Source organism: Echiichthys vipera (assembly GCF_963691815.1).
Source record: "Echiichthys vipera genome assembly, chromosome: 8".
Classification (NCBI taxonomy): domain Eukaryota; kingdom Metazoa; phylum Chordata; class Actinopteri; order Perciformes; family Trachinidae; genus Echiichthys; species Echiichthys vipera.
Window position 1 is genome coordinate 5,263,434 of NC_139833.1, and position 24,259 is coordinate 5,287,692.

General features: G+C 42.5%; 2 protein-coding genes across 2 annotated transcripts; both read right to left on the reverse strand.

The window, feature by feature from the left end:
• Positions 1-151: 151 nt before the first annotated feature.
• Positions 152-3,028, reverse strand: sostdc1a (sclerostin domain containing 1a). The gene is made up of 2 exons (XM_083918927.1): positions 2,801-3,028; positions 152-1,175 (listed from the first exon to the last, which is right to left on the reverse strand). Exons 1-2 carry the CDS (start codon positions 3,003-3,005, stop codon positions 727-729), a joined length of 654 nt encoding a protein of 217 aa, XP_083775053.1. The 5' UTR covers positions 3,006-3,028; the 3' UTR covers positions 152-726.
• An 11,325-nt stretch (positions 3,029-14,353) lies between these two features.
• ankmy2a (ankyrin repeat and MYND domain containing 2a) lies at positions 14,354-22,488 on the reverse strand. Its single transcript, XM_083918913.1, has 10 exons — positions 22,355-22,488; positions 21,922-21,986; positions 20,135-20,273; positions 19,942-20,040; positions 18,401-18,561; positions 17,490-17,704; positions 16,657-16,792; positions 16,342-16,470; positions 15,520-15,649; positions 14,354-15,102 (listed from the first exon to the last, which is right to left on the reverse strand). Exons 1-10 carry the CDS (start codon positions 22,419-22,421, stop codon positions 14,978-14,980), a joined length of 1,266 nt encoding a protein of 421 aa, XP_083775039.1. The 5' UTR covers positions 22,422-22,488; the 3' UTR covers positions 14,354-14,977.
• Between the last annotated feature and the right edge of the window lie 1,771 nt (positions 22,489-24,259).

Genomic DNA, 24,259 nt, shown 5'->3' on the forward strand with positions numbered 1-24,259 from the left:
TTTCCTTCTAACTTTAATCAGTAACCAGGTCTAAGCTAACATTAGGACTTCAATACTGTCTGACATAAGTTGTAGTGCGGCCTCCTGTAGATGCAACACATGTTAAAGTCTCCACTGACAACAATACACATTATAAAAAAGTGATATTTATTTCGTAAAAAGTTATTACAAGACTGATTAATGACAAACCTTTTCCAGATTTCACCCACCTGCTGATGCCGCTCGAGCAAAAACGTATCATCTTACATGTTGCCACAGAAAATATATTACATCAAACGTAGTAAATCTTACACAGTAAAATTTGAAACACATGGCAATACTTCAAAATGCAAGTAAGGATTTGATATTTGTACAAGTATTTACACAGGATTGTTTGGTGTTTACTGGTGTTGGTGCCTAAAACTACACATCTCCTTCGGCGTATAAAATGAATATAGGAGCGCATGCACGTGGCTACATCTGGGACGATGTGTGTTGGCTCGGGGCTCCAGAGGGCTCTTCGGACCGTACACCCCAGTTCAGTTCACATTATCTTTTAACCTTGAGGATTCAAATGTCAAGAAAAGTCCTTAGCATGCTCTTTGGAGTTCTCCATCATAGTGAGGAACCAGCTTCACCCCGAATCAAGTCCCGGTCACATTGAGAGATAATCCACAAGCTCTGGACGTCCCGTCTCAATATCACCGAGACAAAACTCCCGCAGGTTTACGTGGATCGGATAGAGTCTCAGGGTTCGGCGTCGTGCCAGTTCTCACTCAGCCGGTTCTTCCCCAGCCTCCTCTTGCTCTTGGACTTGTGCTTGTGCAGGAGCTGCGGCGGAGACAGAGCCGGCTCCTCGAACTTGTTGCCTGACTCGTTGTGCTGCCTCGAGTACCTCTTGCACTTGCAGGAGGTGACCACGGTGATTTTGTATGTTCTCGTGCTGCCGTCCTGGCACTGCAGCTGGATGCGCTGGGTGCGAGTCTTGTCGTTGACACACCGCCAGTCCTGGTTGCTGCTGCTGCGGCGACCCCAGAGCTTCCTGCCGTAGGCGCCGCCGATCCAGTTTTGAAGCATCTGAGCGGGGAGACACTCGCCGGCGCACACCAGCTCCTTGATGGGGTTGATGCTGGTGCAGTGGCCATCAGAGATGTACTTAGTGGACCTCAGCTCTCTGCAGCCGATTTGGCTTCGCTCTGTGGAAAGACACAATAAGAGAATCAGGCAACTGCGCAGCGTGGATATAGGGGAAACCAAACACCTAAAGAGTATTTTCTGTCTATACACTGTCAGTAAATAGTGAAAAAAAACCTGTATAGCCCAAAGTGACATCCTCAAATGTCTTGTTTTATCTGAACAACGGTCCAAAACCCAAAAATATCATGTACGAAACAGAAAATGCTGATATTTGAGAAACTAAAACAAGAGAATGTTGACTAAAAACATGATTGTTGGTTAATTTCAATGAATCAGCTGAATGGTTGCAGCTCTAATTGGAATCAGAATGACCTTTTCAGCACTGACTGTGGCAACAAAATGACACATCACGGTGACTTTGTCAGTACTTCATGGTAATAGTGAAAGATTACTGCCCGGTCCTTTTACTCAGTACATTATGTCGGTTATTATGAAGCTCTTCTCAGCCCTACGGCGAGTCACAGGAGCTCAGCGAAGGAGCACAATAGTACTTTGACCTTTCTACTTCAAAAAGCGGAGGAAATGTGGCCTCACGCGTAACAGAGAAACTTTCTTATTTGTCAGTGTGGCGGGGATTTAAGGAGGATTAGCTCTGTGCAGCAGCTACGACTGTTTCATTCTGCTGCGGGCTACAAACACTGTCCCCCTGCTCACCCCTGCACCGCTGTAACCCAAGCTCAGGTCCATTCATACAGCAGACCCCCCTCCCCCTCGTCTTTGTGACAGTGGTTGATGATGAACTCCCTCCCCTCCTTTACGATGGGCTGCTGGGAGAGCTCAGAGCCACAATCACAAGCTTCCTGTTCAAGTTGTTCTCCTCGTACCTGCCCGGAAGACAGCCAGTCAGGTGTGCGTTACCCTGAGTGTTGCCTCGGCTCTCATGATGATGGACGGTCATGAATGACACAGTGTGCTATGACACCCCCCTCCTGTGCAATGCAAGACTTTACAGACACTATATGGCGATGTTACTTTATATATTAGGTCTCCTACGACTGCGTGAGTCTTGTGATGCGTGCAACTTTTTGCAAATAGTCCCTGTTTGATAGTGCAAGTGTGTTTTCTTTAGTCTATTTTAAGAACATTAAGGTGTGTGTAAATGATGGTGGCATGTTGATGGGATTAAGTGCCCGATTAAAGGGTAGACCACATTTTTTCTTTTTTTATGTTAAAGACAAAAAAAGAAGACGTTCATCTTCTTTAACCTGAACTTTATCAAGAGTTTTATGCACCTTTAAATGAAGAATTCAGAAAATAAAGACAGGGCGGGGTATATAAAAAATGGAAATTGGAAATGAATCAGCATGCATCTATAGCTCTGTCTTCATCTGTTACTCATTGTGGTGATTGGAGAACAGTAATCCAATCCCAAATACTAGAAAGACCGTATTCATGTGGCATGACTGTTTAATGTCATGCAAATAACCCCAGATTAGAAAGAATACCAGGACATAAAAGGAAAGGATATAAGGCAAAGTATGAAGGGTAACTTATTCTAAAGTACCACACACACACACACACACACACACACACACACACACACACACACACTCATAGAGTCTCTAAATAAATCAAGAGAAACCCGGTCAAAGCATCATAAAGCGGAGCATCCTCCGGTCCTCACCGCCTCTGTCGTGCGCCGCGCCGGACGCTCCTCTCCCGCCGGTCCGTGCACGGTTCAGGGTCACATTGCTCTGAACCTCCGGTACCGGTGCACTCACATGCGAGAACAGGAGCTCCGTTGCGTCGTTCTTGAAGGCTTGGCAACTCCTCAGGAGGATGCAAAGTACGACCAAGGAATGGCACGACTCGTACGCGCTCAGGTGCATGGTGGTTCTCCGGGAAAGGAGGGAGAGAGAGGTGTAGGTCCGACTGGAAGTAGGCTGATGCTGGATGAGGAACATGTGAGACCCCTGCTTTTATGCAGCCGGACCCGGACCCGCCTCGCGCTTTGGCAGCTACTCAGGTGCGTCTCTGTTGGGAGGCTGTGATTGGTCGCCCACAAATGTACGTTCGTGAGATAACCCCGCCCACCGCTTTTATTGTGGAGGGGTTCAAGTTTGATGCTGGATGCTGCAGATCCATGGTGATGATGATGATGATGATGATGATGATGATGATGATGATGATGATGATGATGATGATGATGATGATGATGATGGTGGTGGTGATAAAAGATGTTAATCGTGTGAAATGCTTTTGCTGGGAGGCTCCAATAAAGATAAACAGTAAGTATAATAATATATAATATATAATCATAATAATATAATAGGTAATTCTAAAAAAAAGAAAAGTATCCAGTAAAGATAGATACATAGATAGATGGATAGATAGATAGATAGATAGTAAGATAGATAGGTAGATAGATAGATAGATAGATAGATAGATAGATAGATAGATAGATGGATAGATAGATAGTAAGATAGATAGGTAGATAGATAGATAGGTAGATAGATAGATAGATAGATAGATAGATAGATAGATAGATAGATAGATAGATAGATAGATAGATAGATAGATAGATAGATAGATAGATGGATAGATAGATAGTAAGATAGATAGGTAGATAGATAGATAGGTAGATAGATAGATAGATAGATAGATAGATAGATAGATAGATAGATAGATAGATAGATAGATAGTAAGATAGATAGATAGATAGATAGATAGATAGATAGATAGATAGATAGATAGATAGATAGATAGATAGATAGATAGATAGATAGATAGATAGATAGATAGATAGATAGATAGATAGATAGATAGATAGATAGATAGATAGATTGATTGATTGATTGATTGATTGATTGATCATAGGTACATGAGTAATTGGCACATCACTAATTGGATAACTGGCCCAACACCAATATCTGACATTAAGAAATTCTAGAAAGAGGAACTTTTCAGGAGGTCGACAAGGTCAAGCTGTAATCAGGTAACATGAGAATGCCTTCATCATCATCATCCACTGCACATTCATTTAGCTTAAATGTCTTTATTGTTGTAATATCTGAATGTATTGGGTGAAATATGGAGGATGTCTGGAAGAACGTCTTGTTCCAAGTTGAAGGCACAAAAGAGACAATACTTAAAAAAGGATTAGCGGTCAGTCAACTTTACTTTCTGTTCTATCTTCAGGTTTTCTAAATGCAGCAGAGTCTACATTTGAACTGAGATTGAAACACTGTTTTTGCATGAATTAAATCCCTCCCACAGTCCAAAGACGTGCAGGTGTTCGGTTCATTGATGACTCTAAATTGCCCGTAGGTGTGAATGGTTGTCTGTCTCTGTTCGTCTCTATGTGCCCTGTGATAGACTGGCGTCCTGTCCAGGGTGGACCCCGACTCACGCTCGTAGTCAGCTGGGATTGGCTCCAGCCCCTCGCGACCCCGACAGGGACAAGCAGTTGAAGATGAATGAATAAAGATATTTCATAGGCTGAGAAATTGCAAGTAAATAACATTTTATGTTTATAAATAACAACAAAGATTCATTTAAATGGATCCAGATCTGGCAGCTCGACGCCACATTTCAAACCTGTTCTAAATCTGATTCCTGTCAAAATATCTGTGTCTTCTTTACTCTGGTTAACTCGTGTTGAAGTCATATTTACTGTTTCCACTTCAAGGCTGGCTGTTGTGATTCAGTGTGGTGATAAACACACTTTGCCTTCAGTGACTCCTGCTGTTCTTGGACTGTATTTGTCTTCTTCTGGAGGTTCCTTTTCACTATCGAGCAGAGTTGCGTTTGTTTGTTTCTTCTTACTCTTCTCATCCTTCTCGCTCTTCGTATTAAATCTCCAGTCGTCCTCCGCGGCGGCGGCTGAGAGTTGCGGTGACCAGAATGTTCCTGCTCGTTTGAATCTCCGCGTTTATTAGTTTCATTTGAGAGGAAATTAAAAGTTCCCTCCCTCACATTAAAGCTGCAGCTGCTGTAAGGTGTGAAAGTGTGAATAAGTGTGTGTGTGAAGTGTGTTTTTTTCTGTTTCCTCACTTCTGCAGCACTTTGGAAAACCTTTGGGAAGACTGTTGAACATTTCTACGTGCCCCTTGTGACGCTGGACGATAGTTTCTCCCTTTAACAACATCGTCTTTTGGAATTTCAGAAACATTCCCGTGAATTTAGCATCTCTGATCACGTGCATTATAGAGCAGATATTGTCTGGTTAAATGTGCTCTTGTTTGCAAACTTAAATATAATGTAGTGTAGTTTCTCTGTCACATGAAATCCCCACAGCTCCAGATCTGTTTCCACATCAGCCGAAGAAGGAAAGTGAGGAAAGAAGGAAGGAAATGAGTCCAAAACTTTAGCTTTTCCGATAACTTCTCCACGACAGGCTGAGAAACAAGTCTGTTCATTGAAAGCAGCGTTAAACAACGTTCCTCGTGCACATGGAACAGAGTTTGTTCTGATTATTGTGCGAGGACATTCGTTCAATAAAGACAAAATTGAAAAATAACTGAAATGGTAAAAAGGACCATTATTGAACACCTTTCTAGTCTTCCATATCCCTCAAAGAGCTTTACAGTGCACGCCACATTCACCTTCTCACACATTCACATTCAAAGGTGCCACCTGTTCATCAGAATCTAATCTAATTCACATTTATACACTGATGCCACAGCCTTCAGGAGCAAGCTGGGGTTCAGTATCTTGCCTGACACGTGGATTGGCCGGGGATTGATCCGCCGATCTTCTGATTACATCTATCGGCCGTCCTATTGTACAATCATACATATGACTGCTGTGAAGATTAGATAATCCTTAATTAGTCCCACAGTGAGGGCATTCTCAGTGTGACGTACAGTGCAAATAACAAGCATTGCCTTAATTTCAATACAGCAAAACGAATCAGCCCAGATGCATTCAGCAATTTTGAGTTGTTAAAAGTCTGAGCTCTCTGGCATCTGCCGTGCTGTTTGAGACATAACCGCAGACCCTCTTTATGACCCCGATCAGGCCCGCAGCCGCTCATTAATCAATAGTGATGGAGCGTTAATCACACGTACACAGCAGATGATTTAAGACACGGCTCGTGCTGCTGTCAGTCTGTCGCGTTGGATCACGTCGTGGCTCGCCTTTCTCTCCCGTTTAATGCAAGAATGAAAGCCGATATTGTCTGTGTGCGATTTTCCGCCCGCCTCTCAATCCCTGTCAGCTACACGTCTAATGATTCGAGGGCGCAGACTAACTGGAGTCTTTGTGCGTCCGCTGTACAAAACAAGGACAGGTATAATTACTTTTGCGGGGAACATTCAATCCAGGCTTGTCTTACGGATTTGAAAAGAGGCGTCGTGCAGAGACACTAATTGTCGCTCATGTGGATGAAAGCTGATACTGGGCTTCATTATCAGAGGAACACTTTTTTTAGGGCTATGGTTCCTTTTCAAGATGGAGACGATAGGCCTGAGGACAAGTCTTTCTTCTCGCGAGTGAAGGTTATCGTTTCAACGGCACCAGAGCGAAACTTTCTACTTATATATATATAGCAGTGTAGTTGTGACATCACAACCATTCAGAAGTCCCGACGGCTCGTTTAAAGGCAGTTTCTGAACACAGGCTGTGTTTTTCTCTGTGGATTGAGGGTTTAGGTACTTTCACAGTATTTATATAGCACCTCTACCTGCTTTGTAATACATTTTTAAAAAGACTTAGAAATCTCACTTTTTACTATATAGGACCTTTAAAAGACCTTTAAAAGGTCCTATATTGCAGATATTCGCAAAATTGACTTTAGTTTAGCTGCAATTTAAACAAATGTCAGCTTTAAATTATCTTTTGGTTTAAAGGTCTTCATATCAGGAAGAAAAGAAATAATTAATAAGAGAAACAAGGGAAGAAATATAGAAAAGGAAGGAGGAGAGGTAAGGAAGGATGAAAAAGAGGTATAGGAAAGAAAGGAAATGACCACAAATACAAATGATACACAATCACTACAGAGAAATAAGCAATGACTACGTAGATGCAAATGGACCAAAACGACCTGTTAAATGATTGAGAATAGACACCAAACCATCAAAAATGTGCACATAACAACTACAAACAACACAAAACGGGTGCAAAACGCCACAAAAACATTTCAAATGAATACAAATAGATGCCAAACAATCACAGAGATGCAAAACGACTACAAATAAATGTCAAATGTTTAAAAAATCGAAGCAGAACGAAAAAAGGAGATGCAAAGTGGCCACAAAGAGACTCAAAATGACTACAACAAAACTCAAAGTCGATGCAAAACAATCAGAGAAGTGCAAAATGACTCCGATTGGACAGGAAGTGAGTGAAAGCAGACTCTTTGTGACTCAGGGGCGGGGGGCTTCTTACGTATGTCCGTGCTCAGGGGTCCATTGTCTCATGCTTACATTGATGTGTCTTGGCTATATCTTTTTTTTGCCTCCACGCACCAAAGCCAGCTCCATAAAGAAACGGCTCCAGTTTGATGTGGAGGAACTTTACAGAGCCCTGACCTCAAGCCCAGCCAACACCTCTGCGATGAACTGAGATTCCCACAGTGATCCAGGCCTCATCGTCCAACACCAGTGGTTGACCTCACCAACACTCTGATGGCAGGAAACGGGGCAAATCCCCGCAGCCGCGGAGGCTCTTACAATAGCCGGTTAACACCTAGAGTGTTTTTGGGATGAGACAATCTTGTGAAGTTCAAGTGTCCACATACTTTTGACCGTGTATTTGGCGAGTACTTGAGTAGATGCAAATCTCCTCAGCAGGTGAAGCCAGTCTGTCATTAACTTCACAGCTTCTGTTATTGTTTCCTGTGCCTTTTGTTTGTCCTCAAACAGAAGGTCCAGAGGCTCATTCACTCCACTTCCGACGGAAAATAAAAGACAACACAGCCAGCTCTTCTCAGAGGACTAGTTACACTTCGACGCCCCTGTGAGCGCCTTGTGGGACCGGGGTAAATGAATGCAGAGAGGTGAATATGATAGGCTCTGTCTTTTGTGGCCCTCAGCAGCAGCGAAACTCAACAGCGGGAATTCGGTAGCCCCTAACCCTCATGGGAAACGAAAGGTGGCTGGGTTAATAGCATATTGACAAGCAGCACGGCGGTGACTGTGTGCATGATCAGGAAGCGCCCACATGCAGCAATGGGGGGTGTGGCGAGGGTCGACCGGAGGGGAACAAAAGGAATGCACAACACCTGGAGCAAAGCCAAGAAAGAAAGGTCACGGTGGCTACAGTTTAGAAAGAGATCCCAACGGATGGAGGGCCGTCTGCTTCTCTTCTGTTAGTTTCACGTTCTTGTACTTTACTTGAGTTTTTCCCTTCTTCTGCTACTTTATGCTTCTTCTCCACTACATTTAGAGACAGACATTGTAGCATTCAGATTAATAATTCAAAATACAATCAACAAATACATTATGATATATGAATATAGATAAAGATAAGCCTTTATAGATACCTTGGTAATATTCACACTCTACTTGGCAGCATTAAAAATGAAAATACTTCCCCCAAAAAAGCCAGAAGTATACCATGGAAGTCAGAAGTTGGTGCTGGGAATGACGTCTCATCTGAGTTATCAGCGTTTCAGTTACAAAGTCGGAAAAAAGGAGACAATGGTCAAAAACAGAAGAGGGAACAAGATGGCTACATCTACGAAAGGTCATTCACTACATCATAGGCTACTGTTTAAACAGGTCACTGAAAAACCACTGGCTAAAACTACCAGGCTCCGGTTAGCAGTTTTACAGGAGCTTTTTACTTACTGTTTCCAACTGGGGCAGCCATCTTTAAATGTAAACTCTGGGGTCGTGTGGATCGTCCGACTGTCGGAGTTGGAAATCGGACCTCGGGGGTCGTTCCAGATGAAAGTTCTGACTCGGAGCTTCGAAATCCTGACCTCCGAGTCCAACTGGAACGCACCATAAGCAGACCTTTTGTTGGGCATATTCTGGTACATGTGCGAATTCCAAGGTCTTGTTCAACATGATCAAATAAATACAGTATACTTGCAGTCTTATTTATTGACATGTTTGTAGATGGAGCAAAATCTCTTTGATATAATTTATGTTTTCAGAACTCCAGTCTTTTAAACTAAGCTAGGCTACCAGGCTCCCTCTTTTAGCTCCATACGCAAAGACATGAGAGCATGTTATTCATTTTGAGTTGTGCACTCTCATTATCCCAAATGTTTTCATGTTCAAACAAACAATATCTGTCAGTTTATTCAAGGTGTCGGCGGTGTGGTTGTCTGACAGAAGTTTTATAACTTTATAACAGTTTTTAAGCCGCATTTTTACGTAACACTTTTTAGATCTTGGTTGTTTTTAACTCTATATTTTCACCTGATGAAGGTTTTTAGTCATCATCTGGATCTGAAGTGATCAGAGAAGCACGCTGAGCAGATTTTAGCAGCAGTTAGCTCACAGCCGACAGGGAAACACTGATGATTTAACAAGAAAAGGCTTAATTTTATTAATACATTCATCTTCAACCGCTTGTCCCTGTCGGGGTCACGGGGGGCTGGAGCCGATCCCAGCTGACATCGGGCGTGAGGCGGGGTCCACCCTGGACAGGACGCCAGTCTATCACAGGGCACATAGAGACGAACAGAGACAGACAACCATTCACACCTACGGGTGATTTAGAGTCATCAATGAACCGAACACCTGCACGTCTTTGGACTGTGGGAGGAAACCAGAGAACCCGGAGAAAACCCACGCAGACACAGGGGGAACATGCAAACTCCACACAGAAGGGCCCCAGCAGTATTCAAACCAGGAACCCTCTTGCTGTGAGGCGACAGTGCTAACCACCAGACCACCATGTCGCCCATAAAGGCTTAATTTAGTGTTTTTTTTATTATTTTTTACAAGTTTTAAGCAGCAGCTCTGTTTGTTTTGCAGAAGAGGAGACTCCTGCAGTAAATACCTCATGAACGATGAACACTGAAGGAATCCTACCTAATGGTGAGACGATCCAGCACCTCAGGCCTTCACCAAACTATGTTCTGTGTTTTGATTGAAACACCTTTAGTGGATGAAAATTGCATATTGTGTGTGTTTAATTGTAGCCTATTCCCCAAAATGTTGAACTTAGTCACTCGTAGTATCAAATAACTAAAGTTGAAACACAAAAGCTATGGAACAACAAGTATAATACTTCCCTCTTAAATGTAGCTGAAAGGTAGAAAGTCTCCAAAATACTCCAAAAATATCTGTTTTAAAAAAACCAGCTGTTTGACTTGAATGCACATAAATAATGTTGGGCTTCCATCCCACATTATTAGGAACCATAATGTGAAAAACAACAAAGCAAAATAAACTAAATTGACCTTTTCTGTTGCCTGGTAATGTTGGTGAAACACTGCCCTCTGCTGGATCTTCTCCTTCCCTGCGGATGAACTATGAAGCTTTTTCACCACTAATCTGTTGCAAATCTAACAGAAAAAATGTCTTAATTCATAATAATCAATGCATGGAAGACAAACGAACATACAACTGATATATTCTTTTGAAATGCAAGAGGAGAATTATTTTTGTTTGTTGTGATTTCAACAGGAGTTTCCTGGCAACGGGCGTGAGAATCCAAAGGTGACAGACAATGGAGGGGGCCGAGGTAGACGGCTTTACAAACCTCTTTTAAACCTCAATTTTAAATCACATAAATACAAATATTACCGCCTCTTTATGTGTATTTTCCTCTTCTCTCACCCTGAATACAGCACGTAAAGGAGTCTCTTCAGAGGTCTGGAATAAGGAGGGATGTTGATGTTTGCCAACTCAGCCTTGCCACAAAGTAAGACAAACCTTTACTCAGCATTTGAAACTAATGTATCTGGGGTTGTTAGTGCAGCTGCTGGGACACTTGAGATACAGGCTGCGAATATAGAGGACATTTAAGAAAGAGATTACACTGTTTGCTATTTTGCCGGACAGAAAAGTGACCGGCGTCCCTGACTTATCAAGATTTCCCTCTCTGAGGAGGTTGTGGCTGAATGACAACAAGGTACGCTTCTGTAGAGCTGCATGTGTTTCAGTTACAGGATGATTTTAACGTTTATATTGAGATTAATTTAATTTGAATATGAATCGTTCAGATCAGAGAGCTCAGCTGTCGTTCCCTCACCTGCTGCTTGACTGAGCTCTACCTCCACAACAACAGCATCAAGTCTATCACTGGTGGGTCTTAATCTTCACACTCAGAGGGAAAATAATGTGCAAATGTAATGAAATTAACCTGGACGTTGGCTGGGAGGTTGTTGGTTTGAATCCCTGGACTGACAGGGAAAACATTGTGTGAGGAAATACACATTACGCTCCTCTGAACCTGAGCAAAATAAAGCTATAAAGTGGTTTAAAATGTATTTTTTTGGCATTAAGTGAGGTTGATTTTTAGCTTTTTGATTAACTGTTAGGACAGATATTTAATGGATGTTGCAGGCCCTTGTTTCAGACAGATTTCAGTAGCAGATAAGAAGAATTGAATGCTCCTTTGACCCTTAAGCTCACCACATGTGCTCTAGATAAATGAACCTCTAAAAAGACCCCCTCTGAATTGATCCTCCCCGGTCTCTCACACAGGGGCACTAAATCATCTGACCTGCCTCCGACTTCTTTTTCTCCACAACAACCAGATCAGAGGGCTGGAGGACACGATGCACGAGCTCAGGAGGATGCAGCAGCTGCAAACTGCAAGTGAGTGATGTAACTATGGGGAAAGAGCTCCATGTTGAGCCTCAGACAGTCTGTGTTCGGGCTTTAAACAGTCCACAGATATCCACCAATGAGGGCTTCTTTGCAGCTTTCTTCCTCAATCCCATCTCCCATGAACCTGGGTATCGCCACTATGTGATGCACTGCCTGCCTTCTGTCCAGGTTTTAGATAAAAAAGGTAAGATCTCAGGGACATACAGTACGTATCTGACTCACACAGCCTCAAGCCTGTCACAAAATACGACTTACTACTATTTTAAGATTTAACCCTAAATCTGTTGTGTTGTGTTGTCAGAGGTGAAGTCAGCTGAGAGGAGGAAGTCCTTCCAGATGTACAGCCAGGAGCGTCATCGCGTCCTCCAGTCTGTGGCCTTCTGCAGACGGGCAACAAGCTGACAAAATGATTGTTTCCAATCATTACACAGTGAAAACCTGTGTTTGCAGTGTATTAATTACACTGTGGTCTGCTCTAAATGCTCTATCATGATCAGTCAAAACACGACGGTTCGTTTTATTGCCCACTTGCTCCGGGTAATCCACACAAAACCGACTTTCTACATAAATCCGTTTACAGGTCTTGGGGAGTCGTATACGAAGCCTTCTGCGGCTCCAGATAGAGCTGCATGAAGTCTGATAAATGCTGGTTCCAGTTTGAAAGTAAACACATTAGCCACTAGCATAACACACCTGCATCTCCAAACATAGGTATTGACAGCCGAGTTGCATTGTGGGTGATCAGTAGGCACTGAGGTTTGATGGGGGAGAACAGAGAGAATATATACTCTATAGTGGCTTTGCTGCATCAATTTTGATCCTTTTTCCGCTGCGACCAGCCGCTCTGTCTGTCGCCACTACGAGGGTGAAATTTGTCACGGAAGTCAAGTGTTTATGAGTTTGAGTGTGTATGAATGCATGAACGTGTGGCTGCACACATGGACATGGTCGCAGTTGTTGTAAATTCATGCCTGTTTAGAATTTGAATAAACTGAGCCTTTAAAAGTTAACTCTCTATTAGAAACACCGCATTAGGTGAGAAACTAGGGTGCATACCAGTTTATTTTTTTATTCTTAATTCATTCAGAGAGAGAGAGAGAGAGAGAGACAGAGATACAGAGACAGAGAGAGAAATACAGAGAGAGACAGACAGAGAGAGAGAGAGAGAGAGAGAGAGAGACAGAGAAAGAGAGAGAAAGACAGAGAGAGACAGACAGAGAGAGAGAGAGAGAGAGAGAGAGAGAGAGAGAGACAGAGAGAGACAGACAGAGAGAGACAGACACAGAGAGAGAGAGAGAGATAGAGAGAGAGAGATAGAGAGAGAGAGAGAGAGAGAGCGCTGCAGGAAGAGTTAAAAAGAGCTTTTCACCTGCTGCAGCTTAAAGTTATTGTGGTTTAGCCCAAACCCTACTAGGTAAGGAGATGCTTCAGTGTGACCCGGGGGGGTCCTTATATGGGCTGCATGTATCTGTATGGTAATAGTCCATAACTCTGCTTAGTAATGATAGAACATCGGCTCTCTCCCTTTGACAGAACTTGCCTGAGAATCATCCCATTTTTAAGTTTTCTTCAGTATCAAACTAATCCAGAGATAGAGACCACGGACTCATCCTCTGTGATGCTTTCAGAGCCATGTCGGATCAGCACTGTCAGTCAGAGATAATACAGGTTTAACTCCAAAAAGTCAATATGATTAATGGGCACATTGATGAAGTTGTTTTTTATTGAGTGTGAATAAGATCCAAGTTCTTTGACACATCAGAGATTTTCAGTGTTAAGGACAAGAACAAAGCCCTGTTGCGACTGTAGTGTGACTTAAATGTTTATGTCCAATTATTGAAAGACTGTGGCTCAGTGATAGAGTGGGTTGTCCTCCATTTGAGAGATTGGCGGTTCGATCCCCATCTTCCCCGGTCCACATGTCGAAGTTTCCTTGTGCAAGACACTGGACCCTGAATTGCTCCCCGTGCTGCGACTGGGTGTGTAAATGGGGTGTGTATGGTTAAATTAGATGGTATGTAGATGTCCACTGCCATCAGTGTGAATGTGACAAACACTGTGAAAGCGTCTTGAGTAGTCAGAAGACTAGAAAGGCGCTTTATAAGTACAAGTCCATTTACCAATTAGACTGCACAATAAATGAGAGAATAATATCAAAAACATATTGCTGAGTTTATTTCAAAACAAAGTCACACAAAGACGGCAACAAAAGTGTCAAACTGGCGAGACGACGAGATTCAGGAACTGTTGTCAGTGGGGACCGATGCTGAAATCATCTGACAAACTAAAATAACGGCAAGATACTTGGCTGTTTAGGACCAAATGTACAAATCGTCTCCGTGCGCGCGGTGTAATCTGTAATCTGGACAGAGACCAGTGTGAGGAAAACAAAGTCATGGTGTTCTTGTGCTGTTACAACAATGCTTGATTAACAAATACGTCCTGCCAAGATCAACATTTCGGAGGGAACTAAACGTCCATTTTGTTCCCATTAACATCACGAGACACTAAAAATAAGATAGATAGCCTTTATTGTCATTGCACAGGGTACAGTACAACGGAACGGAGGGTGCTCCCACAGAGCAGAACTCGTGTTTATGTTGTTTATATTTAAAAAATATACATTTTTTTGGTCAATATTGTGCAGCCAGGCCCTCCACTCACGACCTGACATGACGTTATCAGTACAAAAAAACCCTGTCCCAATAACAAACCATGTATATTGCAAACAAACAGCTCTGAGTCGTCTTTACTGCACAGGTCGCTACAGTTTCTTAAGGCAAAATTATGTTCCATCATTGATGCGAACCATTGGCTCTTCATGTCCCCCTCCCAGTGACCTCTACCACAAACACATCAGCCTACTCAACTTTCACATTCACATATGACAATAAAATTTGAAAAATTAACATAAAAATGACAAAAAAAACAAAGATGACCACTGTGGCACAAACCTTCCCGTATGCGTCAGTGTCTGCCTGCCCTTGTGGCGGCCGTCCGGTCGATAATAAATATGGGTTCTTATCTCCTGCTGGACCCGTCCTCGCCTGGCTGTCACGTCTCACTGCCAGTTCGATATCCGTCTGCGGTGTATGGATGTATTCTGGGTGCCGACTTTCAGATGCTCCTCAGTTGCCAGCAGCTGGGACGTCGTCGGTGGGGTTTGAGGTTTCTGACGGAACGACCTCGCTGCCGCCCTCCACCGAGAGCTCCTGCAGGGAGTCTGTGGCCTGCTGCACGGCTTCACCCTCCTCTGAGACACGGAGACAAGAGAGTTGGGACTGACTTTGCTTTTAAACTGAATCAACACATCAAGACAGGTAGAGGTTAGCCATCAACCCCTTCCATGCCTTTTTGTCTTATACTAGAGAACTAGTTTTTCTGTCTCCATCACTGTGACTAAAGTGAATCCACAGTGAGTTTGAAGTCAAATGACCTTTTTGTAGACGTGCCTTGTGTTTCTGTTCTTTATTATTATGACGTAATCACTTCTTACCATGTCACGATCTTTGGCTGGTAACTGTGTGTGTGGGATGAGTGTTAACTCAACAGATTCAGCAGCACTGTTGTAAAGAAGATCCACCATCATGCCAGGTTTGCTTTTTTACACTATATACACACTGAACCTGGGACAGAGTGTGTGAAAGGAGCTGTGGATGAATTGAAGTACCTTTGCTCTGCTGCATCCTCATTTTGGCTGATTCTTCCTCCTGCGTCTCTCTCTGCTTTTGGAGCGTCTTGCAAACTTTCTTGTGGGTGAACCAGTGCAGCTTTTGGCAGTCCTGGCCACAGTAGATCACCTAGTGCCCAAAAAAAAAAATGAAGTTAACTTTACATGCAACTTGCACATTAAAATCAACATAGCACATTTTAATATAGTGTTTTATCTGCGATACTGTACTTCTATTTTATTGTTGTTCATATTTTGTATTTTATATTTTATCTTATTTTTAGTACTTCTGATTGTTTTGTACCGCTGCTACGGTGACCTAATTTCCCCTCGGGGATAAATAAAGTTATCTATCTATCTATCTATCTATCTAATGATGAAAATACAGAAACAAAAAGGGAGTAGAAACGAGCATCGAGACAGCTTTAAATGGAAAGTCTGTGCGTTTTACTCATTGTTTAATTTGTGTATATTGTTAAGGGGAAATTGCATTGTTTTGTGTGGATCAGAGAAAATGACTTACAAGTTTCGATCCACCTGGAAGCCCTTACTGATTTACCAGTTTTAACATAAATATATTAATGAAAAAGTGTAAAATAGTGGCGAACCCGCAGTTTAGTGGTATAGATGCTGCAACATCCTGGTTTAATCAGAGACTTTAAAAAAGGCCCATAAAATATTTTCAAATGTCTTCATTTCGTTTTGGAAGATCTTCATTGTTTTATGAGGTTTACTGCTGAAGAGTTGCAGTTGAAAAAAAACATGGACACTTTACACATGTAGAAAAGACGTTGATTGGTATTTTGTCTTTTCGACACTCACCATTTTACAGATGGAGCACCTCTTCTCGGCTCCCTTCTCTCCACAGGAGGTACAAAACTCTGCGTCCATGAAGCCCACCTGCCCTGTGATGGCCTGAGTCAGCACTGACAAAGCTGTGGGGTCGTTACCCTGCGATCACAGGAAGGGAAGAAAAGGACAGGAAAACCGATTAGGCATCACACAGATAAAAACAAGAACGGATAGTTTTACATTCAAATCTGACGTAAAGTGACCTGAGAGCAGATCTACCGTGATGCAACCAGGAGCAGAAATATACCGGCTTTAATCACATTACTGGATACAATCCACACTCACAATCTCCACAGGGGCGATGCTCCGCACCAGCTGCTGCAGCAGAGTGGCGTCACAGTAAGGGAACTTGCGGATGCACTCTCTCAGAAACTTCTCTTGGTACACGGGGAAACCATCGCTGTCCCGACCCTTCAGCAAACTGCAGGACGGAGATTAACGAGAACAACTTTTATAATGGAAATGCAAATCGCTTCGTAAGTCTCATCATGATAAAATCAATTTCAGAGCGACTTCAGTGTGTTTGGAAAGAATCATTTTAATCGTGGGATTAAAAGACAGAGACGATAGACAGAGCTCCAGTCGTGGTCCTCTCTGTTTCGTCTTGAGATTAAAAACATGGCGACAATTGTGTCTAAACCTGCGTCACAATCTAAAAGTAAAAATGGAAAAATAAACCCACCTGAGTGAAAGAACTGACTGACGGACACTCAACAGACACAAACAACAAAGAAGCTCCTACAAAAGTTGCTTGAAACCTTAAAAAGGCCCTAAAGAGCATATTTCCACCTATCATACTTCCCGCTATCAGTTAAACATAAAAGAACTGCACAGAGAAGTTAAATTAATTACTTTTCTTCTAGTTTTGACAACTACTACAGTTTACACTAAAGCAAATGTGTTTTCTGCTGCTGAACTTTAATAATCGATTAAAGAGACGACATCTTTGCAGCTGCACACGTGCATGTATCCCAGCACATGAAGGTTTTATGTGAGGGAACATTAGCTAAACAGCTTGATGATGATCAGAGACCGGATGAGTTTAAGCTTTTGGTAAAACTTTTGATACTTCTTTGACAAAGTGATCGTCAGTCTGCAGCGATATCAGCCGTCCTCACCTCTTGATGAGGCCGTCCAGCTTGTCCTCGCGGTCCTTGAGGAAGGACGCGCATTTTCCCAGCACGCAGCTGATGTAGTGCATCTTCATGGCCAGCACCTCGTTCATGTCCTGCTGCTTGATGCACTTCTCGCAGATGAGCTCCATCACGCGGCGGCATTTCTCCAGAGCCTCGGCCTCGGCCACCAGGGGGTTCTCCTTCACCAGCATCACCATCTGCACGACACACATATTCACTTTCCTTTCTCAAACATAGCACACTCCTAGTGGTGTGTATTTTCTGTCATGTTGTCAGTTTTATTTTCATCCAATTATGTTGTAATTTCCACAGTGAGAAGATTGAAATCATAACTGAATTGACAACAATGGTTAAAGGCAATCTTTCCTATTTTATCTGCAGCCCTCAAGTCAAGAAACAAAACAAAGTTCTTCTTCTCCTTCAAAGCAGACAATGAGGTACAGCCACATGTTTTCTAAACGATGTTAGCATTGTCAATATTTCAAGCTATAAAATATTTACTGTTGACAATGTTGCAAATGAATAATCAGGACCTTTTCGTTACAAAATTAGACTTCCAATCAGGAACCAGAGGTCAAAGCAAGACATGAAAAGTGAAACCAGGCATAGTGCCAGGGAACATTTAAGGCCTGGGGAACTCATTTTTCCAATTATTCCAACACCGTATGAATGCAGCATTATGGTCTATGCAGCTTTGAGCTGTTGACCTGCAGCAGAGATGAGATGAGGTCTGGTGTGATCTCTTCTTTCTAAATCAAGACTGAACCTCATTTTGTTTCTGGATTAAGAACCACACATGCAGATAATATTTCTCTACAGCGTGGTTGGATGAGGGGGGCTCATATTTACAAAACAACGACTCTATCACCGTTACCTTCCCAGCGGTGTCCTACCTTGACGGGGTTCAGGTTGGTGCTCATGATGACCTTGTGCAGGGGTCCGGCTAGTTTGGGCGGCAGCTTGGGCTCCTTCTCCAAACCCTGGGGCTTGGTGTAGTAATCCAGTCTGGCACGAGAGAAGAAGTTGTTGATCACCGTGACGCAGTCGTGTTGCCCTGAGGGAGGGGAAAAAGAAGAGACGGCTTCATCTTCAGAGATGAATGTAGTGGTTGTTGTGTCACGTATACTAAATAATATTTAGTCAGATCAAGTTACAAGCTATTGAAGTGCAACACTAGAATAACAGTTTGCATCAGTGCAAACACACTTTGACTCTTTCACCAACTTCAGTCCAGTTAGAGCCTAACAAGAGTGTTGTTTTCCACATATGTGTTTGATTCGATAGTATATTCAGTCAAGTGGTGAAGTGCCCCAGGACCAAGATAATGGAAGTTTAGTTTGAGAGCTATTGTAAGAATCTGTCTACTCTCTAAGTCTACGTTAAAACACTTTAACGTAGACTTAGAGACACTAATGTGAGGCATCTTTAGTTTGGTTTTCAGGTACTTCTGTATTATGAGTGTGCGGCAGTGGCTCAGTCCATAGGTGACTCGGCGGTTCGAGTGCCTGTGTGGACCATGAATGGAGCGTGGACTGGTGGCTGGAGAGGTGCCAGTTCATCTCCTGGGCACTGCCGAGGTGCTGTTGAGGAAGGCACCGAACCCCCAACTGCTCGGGGCGCCGGTCCATTGGCAGCGCCCTCGCTCTGACATCTCTCCATTAATTGCATGTATATAGGTCCTGTTTGTGCGTGTGTGTATTTCAGGCCTGTGTGTGTGTAACATGTATAATAACAGAGTGATAAAATTGAATCTCCCCTTGCGGGATTAATAAAGTCATTCTTCTTATTATTATTATTATTAGGAACCAAGTAGAGTATATCGCAGCTGCCATCTCATATCAACGACAAGTATTACTCTTCCACTCTTACAAATAAAGCTCTGATAGCCTTCTATCAGTTATACAGTGCTTTATCACCTTTAAATAAAATAACTTCCTCTTGGGTGTTGACGTGAATGTTATTTACAAGTCGGAAACGTTACTCATGATGGGAACTGTGATCAAACATGGATGCAGCCATACTTGTGGTATATTTTTACTTATTGTTGATGTCTTCTTTATTCTTCTGTACAGCTCTTTGGTCAACATTGGTTGTTTTAAGTGCTTAACAAATAAAGTTGGATTGGATTTTCAAACAAACACGCACATGATGTCGCTCAAATGGTTCAAACAAGCTCATCTTAACCGCTCTTAAACCTGCATTACCCTTGTTCTTTTAAATATATTAATTATGTCAGAGTATAAATAGCCTCCCTACCATGAGAGAAAGAAAAATGGAAAATTCATCCATTTGGTAATTGTATTAAGATAAAAGTCACTCTGTAATTGTTCCTGACTGACAAAGAAGGGGTGTTTGTGATCCCGGTCTTTGTGTGTATGGTGATACAAAGCTCAAGAACACTCGACTTCTGTGTGAATGTCACGAACAGACGTACCGACGAAGGCGGACATCTGTGCGGCGGTCCTTCCGACAGAGTTGACCACGTCTGTTTCCGCCCCTGCGTCCAACATCATCCATGTGATATCAGTCTTACCTACAGGAACAGAGGACAACAGAGATTTGATTCATAATAATAATGATGATGGGATGATCAATATTTCACCGTTTCCATTTATACTGTAGCACACCTGACAGGCCAGCAAACATCAGCGCTGTGTATCCGTGCTCATGTTGGTTGCAATTCACATCCGCCCCGTGTTGCAGCAGCAGCTTACACATGTCTGCCTTTCCTTTGTAAGCAGCGTGCATGAGAGGAGTCATCCCATACTGTGGAAGAGACGAGGAAAGAAAAAGATGAATTTGCATGAACAATCTCACTTTTACGAGAGGACGATGGAGCGTGAGTTTGGCCTGAGAATCGGAGCAGCGGGGGCGGTGCTGCAGTCGCTCTACCGCACCGCTGTGACGAAAAGAGAGCTGAGGAAGGCAAAGCTCTGGATCTACCGGTCAATCTTGGTTCCTACCCTCACCTATAGTCATGAAAGCTGGGTCATGACCGAAAGAACGAGGTCGCGGGTACAAGAGGCCGAAATGTGTTTCCTCAGGAGGGGGTCTGGAGTCTCCCTTAGAGAGAGGGGGAGAAGTTCAGCATCCGTGAGGAACTCGGAGTAGAGCCGCTGCTCCTTTGCGTTGAAAGGAGCCAGTTGAGGTGGTTCGGGCATCTAGGGGGAGAGATTATATCTCCACACTGACCTGGGAACGACTCAGAATCTCCCAGTTAGAGCTGGTTAATGTGGCCCGTGATAGGGAAGTTTGGGCTCCCCTGCTAGAGCTGCTGCCCCCCCGACCCGACCCCGGTTAAGCGGTTGATGAGACGATCTCACTCTTACATAAGCAGAAGCCTCACAGCTTCCATTGCCTAACACAACACCTGTTTCAAACACCTGATTTTGACGGGTGGACACAAAGTCACAGACAGAAGGAAGGGAGGACATGAAGGACCTCCTCGAAAGCACTTCTTGTCACACACACATGTCACTGAACAAAGGAAGAGCTTTGCTGAAGTATTTTTTTCTTCTACATTTGACAAAAGTCATTACATACCCGTAAGACATGCAAGTGGATGTGTTCCCGCTGATGAACACAAAGGCAAACCTTTTCAACCTGTCATGTTGTTTGAGGCAGGTCATGATAACACAATAGAAGCTATGACTATAGTTAAATGACTCTGAGAGTGAAAGTTTCAGTTTAGTTTAGCGATGCACTGTTGCAACAGGATGAACAAGGAGATGTGTCACTCCCAGCTGCCTTTTTTCAAGTTTTACGTTTAGAGAGTAGGGTCCAACATGGTTAACACTTTAAAAATCTACCTTAAAGTAGTCAAAGTACTTTTGATACTAACATCAAAAGAGTCCTTCAAGATGAAATGTCTTAGAAAAAGCAGAAGTTTATTCCTGTCGAGCGATCTGCCGTAATTTATAATTAAAGGTTTGATTTTTGTGTCTCAAAATTTCTAAAATATAACTAGAAAAGATTTGAAAATCGGGGTAATCTCAGACAATTTGATTCAACTTAATCAGCACACACACACTTTTCCCACTTTTTTTCCCGTCTACCACAGTATATTCGTCTTTTTGTAATAGTTATATCTGTAATACACTTCATAAAACATTATTACTATTATATAAAATAGTAATAGTAGTACTACCACCTCAGTGTGTTCATTTATCTTAATTTTTTTTATATTGTGCTTTGATATTTATATTTTAATTCCTTGTGAGCTACTAAACCGTGTTTTGTTGACCATAAAGATCTATCTATCATCTGTACACATATATATCTACCTATCACATTATATATATATAATTGAATAGCCAATGACTGTAATTGTTGTGCACATGACAAACAAAGACTTGGCAGGAGAAATCAAGGTTACTCTCATCAAATGTGTAAAGAGTCAGAAAGTCTGTGTTACCTCATCCAAGCAGTTGACTCTGACATCCTTACAGCCCAGCAGCCTGGAGGCCTCTTGAACATTTCCTAAATGCATACAAGTCAGTGTTATTGCAGTTTAAACACAACACCAAGCTTTATCAGCAGTTCGTGCAGATATACAGAGTGAGTTTCCTCTTTTCCCACCTGAGATGTGGTCCTGAACGTGTCAGGTACAATGAAAACATAATGCATCACAACAACAACAACACTTCCACAAGCACAACATTTAAAAAAAGGCATGTTATCCTGTTTAGTTCACTTGGCATGATAAGTCACCAAGCTGTCAGAAGTAAGCTACACATGTACACATCAGGAACCATCGTTAGTACCAGGTTTAGCATGCAAACTCACATGCAAGTTAACTGTTTTTGTGGGGTTTGTCGGAGGGATTAGCATTAGCCGAAGAGGCTTACCTTTAGTAATAACCTCAAACAACTCCTTCTCGCTTGAAGACAAGTCTCCCTTCTTAGGAGCAGACATGTTGGTGATAGGTAGTTTGAAATAAGACGGAAGAGGCACGGGTAGAACGCGAGGTTGCTGGTTAAAAGTCTGCTTTCCGTGAGTGTAGCAGTCTGTCTGCAGAGGCTCGGGCATGCAGGCAGGCTAGCAGGTTGAGCTGTCATCCGGACTGTACCACCGTGTGAGTGTTCGCAGGGGTGTTCTGGGTTTACACAACAAACAACTTCAACTTTTAGTCTGCTAACTTTCACACATATATAAATGTATATATATAGACACACATATGTATATGTATGTAAAAACAATAAATACATTAAGGGTAAATTGATATAAAGAGTAAAAACAGAGGAGGTCCCCCTGCTCCTTTCACTGAAATGATCAGTTCCACAGGAGTCTAGAAAGTTCATTCATTGTTTAAGCCTTCAGCGTGGGCGGCAGGTGAGGGTGAGACCCGCACACTGAACCGGTGTCAGCAGAGGCGGGTCTAGAGTCTCCGGGGGCAATAAATCACAGGGGGCCCCTTCAATCAGCGTTCATCACCATTATGTTACAAATAATCTGACAGCAAGAAAAAAAAATCGAAATGTAGCCTAAACTTTTTATAATTCAAAAGTGCACATTCTTGTTGTTTTCAAAATATAAACATAATAACAATATAAACATTTAAAAAAAACTTGTAATTCAAAAATATTAATTAAGAATCTTTATTCAAAGCTACATTTAAATTTTGAGGGGTACAGAATGGAAGTATTGCTCAAAAAATATATTTTGTATGAATTAATATTTAGTAGTAGATGTTCTGTCACGTTCTGTTTACAGTGGACCAGCCAATAGGGGCCGGCATTGCGGGTTGCCAGGGTTGTCTGTTGTTGGGTGCAGCTACTGTAGCCTGGCACTGGGTGAAATGGAGTTCGCCAATCCTGCAGCTGAGTGACCGGAGACGGGCAGAAAACCAGAGTCAATATAGGCTAAGCATTCACTCCATTGACTGAGATAAAGGTGTTCAACGGCACTAAAACCCGGACTCCGGTCTCCTGTTAGCTACTTGGCCGGGTCTGACCAACCTGGCAACAAGACTGCTGGAATTATTTTCTGTTGTTGTGTCTACGATCTTGAGACACGAGATGGCGGTGCTCTGCTAAATCTCCATATTCAACCTTTAATATGAAGAACAATAAAAAACTGAAAAACAGAACAAATAAACTTGTGTGAAGTCAGGTAGGGAGGTCAGGTCTCCTACTGTCATTGTAAACTTTGCATGTTGTCACTGCTGTAGTTTTAAGTCTGTCAGCCCTCAGCAGGCCCAAGCATCAGCCTATCTTCCTTATAGTTCAGTCCATATTTATACCCAGATAATAATCCTGTGTTTTTTCATCGTGTCACAATAAAGAGATATGGGACTCAAATTTCCAATAACATTTTAATAAACAATCAATGAGAAGGCAAAACTTACAAATCAGTGGTGGAAAATATGTTTATACGGTAGGCTCCATGTGCTTAAGGTCTAGCAGTGATGGAGGAAGCATTCAGATTCTTTACTTTAGTAAAATAAATAAAAGTAGCCAACCACAATGTGACTATACTGTACCGCTGCAACAAATCTTCTGACCTATACGACCACATAGGTTGTGTATAGGTCTTTTGTTTGTATAGGTTCACACTTATATTTGGGGAAACTGCTTTAAGTGTTCCTGCAGCACACTCTTGAAACGTTTTACAACCAACAGTACAACATTATTCCTACACTATATCTTTACATAGAAAACATTTGTTTCCTGCTGTAATACAGGTTGAATATGGAGAATGAGCAGAACAGCGCCATCTAGTGTCTCAAGATCGTAGACGCAACAACAAAAAAT

What these genes read in the sequence shown, in the direction of transcription:
- sostdc1a (XM_083918927.1), bottom strand. Translation starts at nt 3,005, where the DNA reads ATGCACCTGAGCGCGTACGAGTCGTGCCATTCCTTGGTCGTACTTTGC. An exon ending in CGCGGCGCACGACAGAGGCG is followed by an intron (nt 1,176 to 2,800) that starts GTGAGGACCGGA and finishes GTCTTTCCACAG; the next exon opens with AGCGAAGCCAAATCGGCTGC.
- ankmy2a (XM_083918913.1), bottom strand. Translation starts at nt 22,421, where the DNA reads ATGTCTGCTCCTAAGAAGGGAGACTTGTCTTCAAGCGAGAAGGAGTTG. An exon ending in ACAGATGTCCGCCTTCGTCG is followed by an intron (nt 18,562 to 19,941) that starts GTACGTCTGTTC and finishes CCCCTCCCTCAG; the next exon opens with GGCAACACGACTGCGTCACG. An exon ending in GAGGATGCAGCAGAGCAAAG is followed by an intron (nt 15,103 to 15,519) that starts GTACTTCAATTC and finishes TCCGTGTCTCAG; the next exon opens with AGGAGGGTGAAGCCGTGCAG.